Raw genomic sequence first — 12,899 nt, forward strand, 5'->3', positions numbered from 1 at the left:
GGAACAAATGAGCACTGTCGGGCATGATGGACACTAAACTATTCTGTGTGTACACACACACACAAACCATCATCGCAAGGTCCAAAAGACACCCTCATCGCTTCCACCAATCACCTCGTCCTTCCCTTCCAACAATCACCTCTTCCTTCCATTAGTACCCTCCTCAGTGGACAGCCTCCAGTGTGTGTGTGTGTGTGTGTTGTGACCAAGAGTATTAGAGTATTTCAAAGTGGTTTCTCTGTGACGAAAATAGACTTTGTTTTCTGTCTAAATACGGAGAAGCGACTAGCCTGAGCAGCAACCTGTCAGTGTTGTATTGTATTCCTTTGACACTCAGTGGGTTTGCAGTAAAACACCAGCAGACAGACGGGCGCTCGGGCTTTAAGGCAACACCTTACAGCAACGATGCATCCACGCATTTAAGGGTTTCTGACACAGACTGCTCTCTCCACTGAGCCATCTCATCTGTTAGATAAAACACGTGTTGAGCGTTCGGTCGGGAATTCTTGCGTCAAACGTTTGTCATATGTGTAAAACACGTAGTAATGCTGGAAATACTCTTCTCTGCGTTTCAACAACAGAATGTAAATTCCTACCAAACAACTAAAAACGGACTGCTTTTTTAATTATAGCTCTTATTTTTATATTTATAGACCAACCGATGTTGTCATAGCGACCCATATCAAAATGGCAAATTTGAATACCGTTTTGAAAAAAAAAGCCTCTCTCTCTCTCTCTCTCTCTCCTTTCTCCATAGAGTTTATCCCATCACAATGAGAAATGAAGGAATTATAATATATATTTTTTCTGATGAGAACTGATTGAAGGGGTATTTTGAATTCCAAAGTGGTGATCACTGCTTAATAAAGATCTGTTGCTGATCTGTTTGTGTACAACTCTCGTGTGCTTCTGAAATGACACCCTGTTCACTGTACTGTACCCTACTTCTTGATTCAACTCTGGCCAAAAGTAGTACACTATTTCAGGAATAGGATGCCATTTCAGTTGCAACCTAATATGGGTGTCCTTTGAAACTTAACATGGATTGTAATATGAACCATAGAACTGAAGTTAATTTAAAAGTTGGTAATAATTTATCAGAATTCATGTCAACATTGTAAAAAAAACCAAATTGTATTGATGCCATTTTTATTTTTAAAAACAGAAAGAGAAAAAAAAAAAGTTATACTTCTTCTGATCAGTCTGTTGTGTTTGTGATGTCATTCAGTGATGTTTTGGGGTATGTTGACTCATGTTAATTAAAAGTTGTTGAACTAGGGTTGCCAAATCCTGGTAACTTTTCCACATTTCCCGATTTTTTTTTTTTTTTTAATTTTTTTTTTTTAATTTATTTTTTCCCCCAGAAGTACCGGTTGGAGGGTTCTCTGAATTTCTGCTTTGTCATTCCCTCGTAAGGATTTCTAGAAAAACGGGGAATTTTGGGAAAGTTAGCGTAATTGTGCAACCCTATGTGGAACCAAGCACTATGTCTAGTTTTGAACATTTGTTCTGTGTTGGATACTATAGTGTGATGATGAAATCTCTTCTCCTATAACATGTAAATAAAAATTGAGGGCGACATGTGTTGACCCCTGGTTGGTTCTTCCCCCAGTTTGCCTGTCTATTTTTATAGGTCATGTGTAAATATGAATACAAAGCTGTCATTTTACTAACCGGAGAAGCCAATTCAAAATAAAAGATTGATTAATCAACTTGTGTTGTGATGATGCGTTTAGCGGCATAGATGCACGACATGTACAGTAGGCCTACTGTAAAACCAACATTTCTTAGGTCAGAAAGTCATAAATATTCAAACAGTTTACTACAGATGCAAGCTTAGACGCACTTCAACCAAAGAGAGTTTGAATGAATACCTTGGATCACCGTGCTCTTTCAGCTGCTCTTGACATTCACATATTACACAACCATCTACTGCTATGTATCTCATATAGCCCTGCAGAGGTTTTGTTTTTAGTCGTGTTGGCTGTCATCTTGGTAGCAGGTTTTTGTAAAGTCAGCTAGTGCAGCACTGTGGTCCTACGGTCTAGCCAAGCTGAGAGTCCAAAATGACACAATATTCTGAATATAGTGCACTACTTTGAACCAGATCCCTAAAAGCCCTGGTCGGATGTGAAGCCAGAGCAGATTGTACTGGACATATGTAATGCAGTCGTCTGACCTTTTGGGTGTTAATGTACAGGAGCTTTTCTCTTGGTAATGTTCTTGAACTCCATCCTTTCAGAGGAGTGGAAGAGTTTGTGTGTTCTAGAACTCCATCCTTTCAGAGGAGTGGAAGAGTTTGTGTGTTCTAGAACCAGTATGAGGTTCCCTCTGTTCTAGAGTATTGGCCTCAGGTGCTGTTGATGAGTTTCCTCCATTTCCTTCCTGATGCTTTAACCTATCAGAGAGCTGCAGATTCTAACCACAGGACTTCCAGGGATCCCCTGTAACAGGTTACCTAAGACTGGACCTAGATAGTCTGATTTGAGTCACAGCCAAAAGGACACCGTGTGCCAGCCAATGTTAGAGAGCACTGTGTGGTGTACTCGGTTGACACCTTTGTGTGTTCTGGCGAGATGTTTGGGAGTGCTGTGTAAATATGCATTTGGTCGACGCCTCGTAATGAGTACTGTATGTTCCCTCAGCTGGCATTCAGCAGCAGCATGGGGTAGTTTGTTTATCCAAACATGGGCGCTAATGGGTTCCTCACCTGAACTTGTCCTATTTTACAGTCTACTGCCGTGGTCGTATCGGCCTCATACAACGTTGACGCTACAATATGGATGGTGGGAGATCGGAACACTGCCTACTCACAGCTAGGGACCATGATTAGGAATGAAAACAGCAACACAAACGATGTTTGGACCATTTAATTGGTGGGATCTGCTAAGCAACTGGATTTAACCTCGCTATAAAAACCAACCTTTTACAACAAAGGTGTATGTAACAGCAGCCAGTTTAGTTGGTAAATGAGTGACAATAGTTGAAATAAATAGACACCAGGTAGTAGCCCCATTTAAACTTGAAACACAGTGCCTAAAACAGAACTGATAGAACCATTTGTTCAACAGTGCCCCATTTAAACCTGAAACACAGTAAAAACAGAACTGAATAGATAATCATTTGTTCAACAGTGACATCTAGTATAGAGTCCCGTCTGGCTTGACAAAGTAACTTCACACCAACTAAATATTTGTGCTTGGGTAATAATAATAAGGCAGGCACTCCTCAACTCAAAAGTGCATGCTTCCTTTATACCTCTTCTTATGGCATCAGGTTAACAGTGGATGGGATAAGACAAGCTACACCATTACAGGTTTTACAAATACACAAAGGACTGGAACACATCTGTTTTAATGAATTTAGAGACTGACTGGGCTAGCCTCTGTTACAGATAACACATTTACACTAAGGCTTGTATCTCAAATGGCACCCTGTTCACTACTTCATATGTACCAGGGTACCAATAGGAGAGCCCCTAATCGTAGTATAGATGGAAGGGTATGTATGGGCTACTGGGCCCCTAGCAGGTATGGCACTAGGGCCAGAGCAGCAGCCTCGATGGAGAACAGGTGTGGGTCGTCCACGTGAGGGCAGCTCCTCCTCATGAACTCAGCCAGGCGGAGAAGATACTCCAGGTTGTGACCCGTCTTGCCCTGCCTGGTGGCGATCTGGTGCCCTATCACCTCAGGGCTGGCGGGCCCCAGGAAGAGTGGGTTGTCTGGGGTAGCAATGTAGAGGAGAGCCTGTTGGGTCTGGTTCGATTGGTCATCCTCGGGGATGAAGTCTACGAGCTTGGTGATGTAACCGCCGCACACAGCCTCGCGCACATTCAAATACTTAAGGGACTCCTCGACCTGGGAACCGGTCACCTCGAAGGCCACGCCCCAGGTAGTTGCCTATTGGAAGCAAGATGACATTAGACACTTCATTCAAGCTGACATTTTGTCAAGAGGGACAGCTAGAGATGTCTGTTAGACAGGTCGTTCAAAGACGAAAACAAGTGGATGTGGCATTAATAAATATGGAAATGAGTGATAAGGTTTGAGTTCTGGTGTGTGGAAAGTACATAACTACCCCCCCCAAAAAGGCATAATTCAGGAAGAAGTCCCACTTACGTCATCATCCTCAATCAGCGTCACCACTCTTCCGGGCTGCGTAGGAAAGAAAAATAGGTCAGCAACAAGACGAAAGCAATAGTTATCTATGTAGCCAAGTTGTACAGCGGCCACATCAGGGCGTGGTATCAAATTATACATGCAACAAACAATAACTTTATGGTGATAGTAAAAAAAATATATATATATATTGATATTCATCTTACTAGGTCATCATTTCCACGATGGAAGTTGTCTCCGTGCCAGAAGCGTCTCTTGTAGCCGTGGATGTATCCGACCTGGCTACTCTTGTATTTGAAGTCCGGCTTCCACACCAGAGATCCGTATCCGAAGATCCACAGACTAGTCAGGCTGGTCTTACCGGCGATGATATCTTTAGGCTTCATTATGGTCGGTAACTAGTTTTAATTTTCAAATGAAGCGATGGTAAAAAAAAAAAAAAAAATAACACAATTCTATAATAAGAATAAAATTGGGTTGATGATTCAATTTATTAGCTAACTAGGTAATGTTAGCTTCCTTCGATCAAGGAGGAGCGGTATAGGTTGGCTCACAGTGATACCGCGGACGGAATTGGAGCCCAACTGCTTGGCAGTTGTGGAGATGGAGTATCGGAGTCCGTTTTGCTTTGCACGATGCATGCCGATGCATTAGTTTCGCCGCATACTGACTTAAAAATCCATAGTAGCCGCTTGGCTTTCGTATCAAAATAAAAACAGGAAACAACAACAAAAAAGCAACCACCCCCCCTGTTTGGCTAGCTATCCAAGCCAGTCGGTAGTTTACGACGAATACAGAAATTATTTATAAAACCGTTTAAAGGAGTTGAGGTTGATGTTTCTTTGGAGGAAGTTTTGCGCTCCGTCGTGTATTCGTTCTCTTGATAACAAATGGCGTTTTCTCATGGTACATTTATAGCCAAGAGTCAAAATGGGTTGACACTATGACTTTGTTTTCAACCAATTATATCTCAGAGAGGCTGATCTTCATGGAGTGGTAGCGAATCAGAGATGCGTGTCCCAAATACGTAGGGAATTCCAAACCAAGCTTAAAATTCTATTGGCGTTGAGGCTAAAACTAAAACACGCCCATGCCTTGCAGCGATTAGCTTGTAAAAGCATCAATCATAACAGAAAAGCCTCTGATTGGGTACTTTTATACTGTCGCGCCAGACAACTACGCATCTCATTATCCATGACTGGCTGATGCAATTTACTTCAGCATTTCAGGCCAGTCAATAGCCCGAGACATTGCATCAGATTCGTAGTAGATACCAAAGCCTCTCAAAATTGGGGGAGTTGAACATCTTATCTTTTAACATGGAAAATATACAAATAAATTCAAGTGGACAAATAGTGGAAGGTTTAAACCTAAATTACATTTTGAATGATTGGAGGCCTATCTCTAGAATATAAGGAATGAGCCAAATCAGAGTGTTCCTGAGGGACTTGTTTGGATCGTGTGTATGGTAGACTATACATGGGGGCTTATTAATGTGCCTGTGACATCAGAGTGCGCTTCCTCTGCGTCATGCATATTGGTTTTACACCGGGACCACGGGGCAGTACTGTAACCTAGCCTACTGTATACTCAGCTCAAATATCCAATGGCACGAACCAAGGCCAACACCACGTACTTGTATCCTCCTTCCCTCTTTCCTGTTTCACTCAGCCAGGTGTAAAAGCCACGTTGCACTCCAATGATATAAGTCTATGGTTCACTCTAGGCTGTGGGCTAGACATTGTTCAAACCTGCCTAGACAAGTAGCCTATCGGTCTACTCTAATGTACAGGATGTGCCTTTCTTCACACTGTACTGTACTTCATTGCTGCAAGCACCATGAAACTGATGAGAATAACTGTCTGGACTAGGTCTGGACTAGGTCAAGACTAGGTCTGGACTAGGTCAAGACTAGGTCAAGACTAGGTCTGGACTAGGTCAAGACTAGGTCTGGACTAGGTCTGGACTAAGTCAAGACTAGGTCTGGACTAGGTCTGGACTAGGTCAAGACTAGGTCAAGACAAGGTCAAGACTAGGTCTGGAGTAGGTCAAGACTAGGTCAAGACTAGGTATGGACTAGGTCAAGACTAGGTCTGGTCTGGAGTAGGTCAAGACTAGGTCAAGACTAGGTATGGACTAGGTCAAGACTAGGTCAAGACTAGGTCTACTAGGTCAAGACTAGGTCAAGACTAGGTCTGGACTAGGTCAAGACTAGGTCTGGACTAGGTCAAGACTAGGTCTGGACTAGGTCAAGACTAGGTCTGGACTAGGTCAAGACTAGGTCAAGACTAGGTCTGGACTAGGTCAAGACTAGGTCAAGACTAGCTTAAATGAAAACAAAAGCCATGTTAGTTACTATAGTCGATCCATGAGTTGTATCAAGCAGGAGAATCTTAATACTAGATTATATATAAATAGCTTGGCATTAGCTGGTGTGATACGATTCAGACCTCTGTGTAAGCTGTTTATTATAAGTCTACTGTGTACAAGCCTTTCCTCTGACCAGTGTCAGAGATTTACACCGAGTGGACAAATCATTAAGGACACCTGCTATTTCCGTGCCATAGACTGACCAGGTGAATCCAGGTGAAAGCTATGATCCCTTATTGATGTCACTTGTTAAATCCACTTCACTCAATGTAGATGAAAGGGAGGAGACAGGTTAAAGAAGGATTTTAAAGCTTTGAGACATGGATTGTGTCTGTGTGCCATTCAGAGGGTGACTGGGCAAGACAAAAAATTGAAGTGCCTTTGAACGGGGTAGTAGGTGCCAGGCGCATCGGTTTGTGTCAAGAACTGCAACACTGCTAGATTTTTCATGCTCAATAGTTTTCTGTGTGTATCAAGAATGGTCCACCACCCAAAGGACATTCAAGCCAACTTGACACAACTGTGGGAAGCTTTGGAGTCAACATGGACCAGCATCCCTGTGGAACGCTTTCCACACCTCGTTTGTACACTCAATGTAAATCTCCTAACACACCAGTCATGCCTTTGAAGGAATTGAGTCAGATCCATCCACTTCCTCTCAATGTCCTGTATAAGCCTAGTTCAGGGTTGGTTTGCCGCATTCGCTCTTCACAAAGGTCCGCACTTTAAATGTATTATATTTTCACCCCAACAACATAGTCCATTGCCTGACGGTCTAGCTTTCGTTGACCGTCATCATGCTGGACAGAGGAAAGAGACTGTAAATGTAGGTTCATTGAAATTTCTACTCAATTTTGATTGGGTTTTAATGTCAAATTGAGATTGTTCCCCCCCTCCAATTAAGTTCACATAGTAATGCCTACCTAATGAAGGAATATTAAATCAAGGAATATTCCTTGAATATTTATTGATTCAATTATTTTCTTAGTGTTTCAGATACATACACTGCATTTGAAAAGTATTCAGACCCCTTGACTTTTTCGACATTTTGTTATGTTACAGCCTTATTCTAAAATGGATTAAATAGTTTTCCCCCTCATCAATCTACACACAATTCCCCATAAGCAAAAAATGGTTTTTAGAAATGTTTGCAAATGTATAAAAAATAAACAACTGAACTATCACATTTACATAATTATTCGGACCCTTTATTCAGTACTTTGTTGTAGCACCTTTGGCAGCAAATACAGCCGTGACTCTTTTTTCTCCCATTCTTCTCTGCAGATCCTCTCAAGCTCTGTCAGTTTGGATGGGGAGATGTTCAATCAGGTTAAAGTCCGGGCTCTGGCTGGGCCACTCAAGGACATTCAGAGACTTATCTCGAAGCCACTCCTGCGTTGTCTTGGCTGTGTGCTTAGGGTTGTTGTCCTGTTGGAAGGTGAACATTCACCCCCCAATCTGAGTTCATGAGCCAGCTGTAACAGGTTTTCATCAAGGATCTCTGTACTTTGTTCCGTTCATCTTTCCCTCGATCCTGACTAGTCTCCCAGTCCCTGCCGCTGAAAAACATTCCCACAGCATGATGCCGCCACCACCATGCTTCGCCGTAGGGATGGTGCCAGGTTTCCTCCAGTCGTGACAATTGGCATTCAGGCCAAAGATTGCAATCTTGGTTTCATCCGACCAGAGAATTTTGTTTCTCATCTTCTGAGAGTCTTTAGGTGCCCTTTGGTAAACTCCAATCGGGCTGTCATGTGCCTTTTAATGAGGAGTGGCTTCTGTCTGGCCACTCTACCATAAAGGCCTGGTGGAGTGCTGCAGAGATGGTTGTCCTTCTGGAAGGTTCTCCCATGTCCAGAGAGGAACTCTAGAGCTCTGTCAGCGTGACCATCGGGTTCTTGGTCACCTCCCTGACCAAGGCCCTTTCTCCCCTGATTGCTCAGTAGAAAGGCTTGATGGTTCCAAATGTCTTCCATTTAGGAATGTGTTCTTGGGGACCTTCCCTGCTGCAGACATTTTTTTTGGTACCCTTCTCCAGATTGGTGCCTCGACACATTCCTGTTTGGGAGCTCTACGGACAATTCCTTCGAACTCATGGCTTTTTTTTTTGCTCTGACTGTCAACTGTGGGATCTTATATAGACAGAATTTTGACTCCAATCAAGTTGAAGAAACATCTGAAGGATGATCAATGGAAACAGGATGTACCTGAGCTCATAGCAAAGGATCTGAAAACCTATGCAAATTAGGTATTTCTGTTTAAAAAATATATAAAATAGCAAAAATGTCTAAAAACCTGTTTTTATTTTGTCATTATGGGGCATTGTGTGTAGAATGAAGAGGGGAAAAAATGTATTTAATCCATTTTAGAATAAGGCTGTAACGTAGCAAAATGTTGAAAAGGGGAAGGGGTCTGAATACTTTCTGAATGCACGGTAAATGTGAATGTCTCCCTCTTAATCCCACTATTATGTTGTTATTCAGTTAAGTTGATAAGGGCCAGGAACACTGATGTAAACCTGAAAGCTGAAGGCCAGAGAGAGAGAGAGAGAGAGAGAGAGAGAGAGAGAGAGAGAGAGAGAGAGAGAGAGAGAGAGAGAGAGAGTTTTTCTTGTCAGTAGAATACACTGTTACTCATGACTTGGAAAAGTTAACCAAAGCAACACAAGGTACCTTGAGCTCATCAAGCCCTGGTTAGAACAATTCCCATTGGTTGGCCTATTTCCATGTTTATCAGTCATTGGAGATTTGTAACATATTGTAATCTGCAATGCTGACAAATGCACACAAAGCATTCCCTACTGCTGGCCCACTTTAAGAGCAAAGTCAAGCAACACTTGACCACTCTAAACCAGGAAAGGCTACGATTGCTGTCTCCTTTAGGATCTGTTCTGGGTCAAGGTCAGGGGTCAGTGGGACAGAGCAGAGCAATGTAGGTGGTACAGGACCAAAAGTGGGCACGAATCCAGGTGGACCCTACCTCACATGCACATCGCTGAACAGTATGATATTTCTCCATAGTATTTTTTAAAAAGACAACAGTTGCTGTCTCGTTTAGGGGTCTGGTCTGACCAAAACATTCCTTGCTGCTTCACGGTCTTGGGTTAGTAGGACAGCACCAAGTGGCTTAGGATCCAGATGGCCTCAACTCACTGACATTGCCAACTACTTTAATTACTTTTTCATTGGCAAGATAAGCAAACTTAGGGATGACATGCCAGCAACAAACGCTGACACTACACAACCAAGTATATCGGACCAAATTATGAAAGACAAGAATTGTAATTTTGAATTCTGTAAAGTCAGTGTGGAAGAGGTGAAAAAATGATTGCTGTCTATCAACAATGACAAGCCACCTGGGTCTGACAATTTGGATGGAAAATGACTGAGGATAATAGTGGACGACATTGCCACTCCTATTTGCCACATCTGCCATTTAAGCCTACTAGAGAGCGTGTGCCCTCAGGCCTGGAGGGAGGATAAAGTAATTCCGCTACCCAAGAATAGTAAAGACCCCTTTACTGGCTCAAATAGCCGACCAATCAGCCTGTTACCAACCCTTAGTAAACCAGATACAATGCTATTTCACAGTAAACAAATTGACAACAGGCTTTCAGCACGCATAGAGAAGGACACTGAACAAGCACAGCACTTACACAAATGACTGATGATTGACTGAGAGAAATTGATGATAAAATGATTGTGGGGGCTGTCTTGTTAGACTTCAGGGCAGTTTTTGACATTATCGATCATAGTCTGCTACTGGAAAAACATATGTGTTATGGCTTTACACCCCCTGCTATAATGTGGATAAAGAGTTACCTGTCTAACAGAACACAGAGGGTGTTCTTTAATGGAAGCCTCTCAAACATAAGGAATTCCCAGGAATTCCCCAGGGTAGCTGTTTAGGCCCCTTGCTCTCTATGTATGTGGACGACTCAACACTACACACGTCAGCTACTACAGCGACTGAAATGACTGCAACACTTAGCTGCAGTTAGTTTCAGAGTGGATGGCAAGGAATAAGTCAGTCATAAATATTTCCTAAACTTAAACCATTGTGTTTGGGACAAATCATTCACTAAACCCAAAACCTCAACTACATCTCGTAATGAATCATGTGCAAATTGATCAAGTTGAGGTGATTAAACTGCTTGGAGTAACCCTGGTTGGTAAACTGTCATGGTCAAAACATATTGATTCGACAGTAGTTAAGATGGGAGAAGTAATAATAATAAATAAAGCGATAAAAGCCATAATAAAGCGCTGGTCTACCTTCTTAACAACACTATCAACAAGGCAGGTCCTACAGGCCCTAGTTTTGTCACACCTGGACTACTGTTCAGTCGTGTGGTCAGGACCCATAAAGAGGGACTTAGGAAAATTGCTGTTGGCATTGAACAGGGCAGCACAGCTGGCCCTTAAATATACACAGAGAGCTAACATAAATTACATGCATGTCAATCTCCCCTGGATCAAAGTGGAGGAGAGATTGATTTCATCACTACTTGTTTTCGTAAGAAGTGTTTACAAGATGAATGTACCGAGCTGTCTGTTTAAACTACTAGCACACAGCTCTGACACCCATACAGTACATACCCCTCAAGACATGCCACCAGAGGTCTGTTTAAACTACTAGCACACAGCTCTGACACCCATACAGTACATACCCCTCAAGACATGCCACCAGAGGTCTGTTTAAACTACTAGCACACAGCTCTGACACCCATACAGTACATACCCCTCAAGACATGCCACCAGAGGTCTCTTCACAATCCCCAAGTCCAGAACAGACTATGGGAGGTGCACAGTCCTACATAGAGCCATGACTATATTCCACATCAGGCAACTGATGCAAGCAGTAGAATCAGATTTTTGGGCCTGAGGGCCACACACTTAGTGTGTTGTCCATTATGTAATGAATGTATTGTAATGTTTTTAAAATTGTATAACTGCCTTAATTCTGCCAGACCCCACGAAGAGTAGCTGCTGCCTTGGTAGCAGCTAATGGGGATCCATAATAAACCCCAGGAAGAGTAGCTGCTGCCTTGGCAGGAACTAATGGGGATTCATAATAAACCCCAGGAAGAGTAGCTGCTGCCTTGGCAGGAACTAATAGGGATCCATAATAAACCCCAGGAAGAGTAGCTGCTGCCTTGGCAGGAACTAATGGGGATCCATAATAAACCCCAGGAAGAGTAGCTGCTGCCTTGGTAGGAACTAATGGGGATTCATAATAAACCCCAGGAAGAGTAGCTGCTGCCTTGGCAGGAACTAATAGGGATCCATAATAAACCCCAGGAAGAGTAGCTGCTGCCTTGGCAGGAACTAATGGGGACCCATAATAAACCCCAGGAAGAGTAGCTGCTGCCTTGGCAGGAACTAATGGGGATCCATAATAAACCCCAGGAAGAGTAGCTGCTGCCTTGGCAGGAACTAATGGGGATCCATAATAAACCCCAGGAAGAGTAGCTGCTGCCTTGGCAGGAACTAATGGGGATCCATAATAAATACAAATACAAAACTCACCTGTTTGTATCCCTGGGATGGTGTTTCTGGTAGGATTCAGACGGCCTCACCTGTTCTATCCCTGGGATGGTGTTTCTGGTAGGATTCAGACGGCCTCACTTGTTGTATTCCTGGGATGTAATGTGACTGAACTGGTTGTTTATAATACAGTTAATATCAGAGATAAAGATCTGAAATAGGGACATGACTTTGTTGATCTCTCCTCAATGATGTAAAACCCAACTTTAAGATTATTGAAGCAATAGGATAGCATATGCATATTCTGTTTCTTGATAGAAAACAACACTGAACCATAAGGAATAAGTTCATCACCTGTGCACAACAGAGTTGCTTGACTGTACTGACGGTCAGGGAGCGTTTTACCGACACCTAGTGTTAATCAGTGGAACTACAACCACAGATTAAAAAGGCCAGCTGAATGCACCTGGGCCCGATTCAGATTTAGGAAACTACACATTTCTTATACACGCCTTTCCTACACATTTCTCAGTAGTTGGTATTTAGACTTATCTTATGCAGGTGTATAACGAGTTCTGCAGGCGTGGTTCTCTTGCGAGCGCTGAATAAATGTAATTCAACAGCTGAAAACCTTCCCACTTGCTGGCCACACGGATTTTCTGGTGGAGTTTTCATTGAATATGGTTTTCAGTACACTTATCTTAAGACATTCCTTTAAGTACAATGTAGCTTTCATTTGAATTTTGTCGACAGACTAGAATACATCGAGAGAGAGAACACGGATTCAGAAAATAGGGGATCAATTAAAGAAACAGTTAAATATATATATGTTTATTTGAAATATATGTTTCAACACCAACTGGTGGATAAAAAAACACTCTGATCATGTAGATTTTTGGGGTTATGAAAGTATGTATGAATCAGA

At 42.5% G+C, this 12,899-nt stretch overlaps 2 protein-coding genes across 6 annotated transcripts in view; one reads left to right on the top strand and one right to left on the bottom strand.

Annotated features, from left to right (window-relative positions):
- The window catches only part of ino80 (INO80 complex ATPase subunit), a 104,970-nt gene extending 103,364 nt beyond the window's left edge, over window positions 1–1,606 (top strand). For all 5 annotated transcript variants that reach the window (XM_042301017.1, XM_042301019.1, XM_042301018.1 and 2 more), the window contains one exon: window positions 1–1,606. This exon is cut by the window's left edge and continues 500 nt beyond it. The gene's annotated coding sequence lies outside the window, so the exon portion shown is untranslated.
- Window positions 1,607–2,855: 1,249 nt separating this feature from the next.
- chac1 (ChaC, cation transport regulator homolog 1 (E. coli)) lies at window positions 2,856–5,014 on the bottom strand. Its single transcript, XM_024405198.2, has 3 exons — window positions 4,325–5,014; window positions 4,119–4,154; window positions 2,856–3,899 (listed from the first exon to the last, which is right to left on the bottom strand). The coding sequence occupies exons 1-3, from the start codon at window positions 4,502–4,504 to the stop codon at window positions 3,513–3,515; spliced, it is 603 nt and encodes a 200-aa protein (XP_024260966.1). The 5' UTR covers window positions 4,505–5,014; the 3' UTR covers window positions 2,856–3,512.
- Window positions 5,015–12,899: the final 7,885 nt, after the last annotated feature.

This window comes from Oncorhynchus tshawytscha, linkage group LG18 (genome assembly GCF_018296145.1).
Source record: "Oncorhynchus tshawytscha isolate Ot180627B linkage group LG18, Otsh_v2.0, whole genome shotgun sequence".
Taxonomy (NCBI): Eukaryota; Metazoa; Chordata; class Actinopteri; order Salmoniformes; family Salmonidae; genus Oncorhynchus; species Oncorhynchus tshawytscha.

Excerpts from the sequence above, each read along its gene's own strand:
- chac1 (XM_024405198.2), bottom strand. The coding sequence starts at position 4,504 with ATGAAGCCTAAAGATATCATCGCCGGTAAGACCAGCCTGACTAGTCTG. Across the intron at positions 4,155-4,324 it reads ATCGTGGAAATGATGACCTA|CCCGGAAGAGTGGTGACGCT; the intron begins GTAAGATGAATA and ends TTTCCTACGCAG. Across the intron at positions 3,900-4,118 it reads CGCTGATTGAGGATGATGAC|GCAACTACCTGGGGCGTGGC; the intron begins GTAAGTGGGACT and ends TGCTTCCAATAG.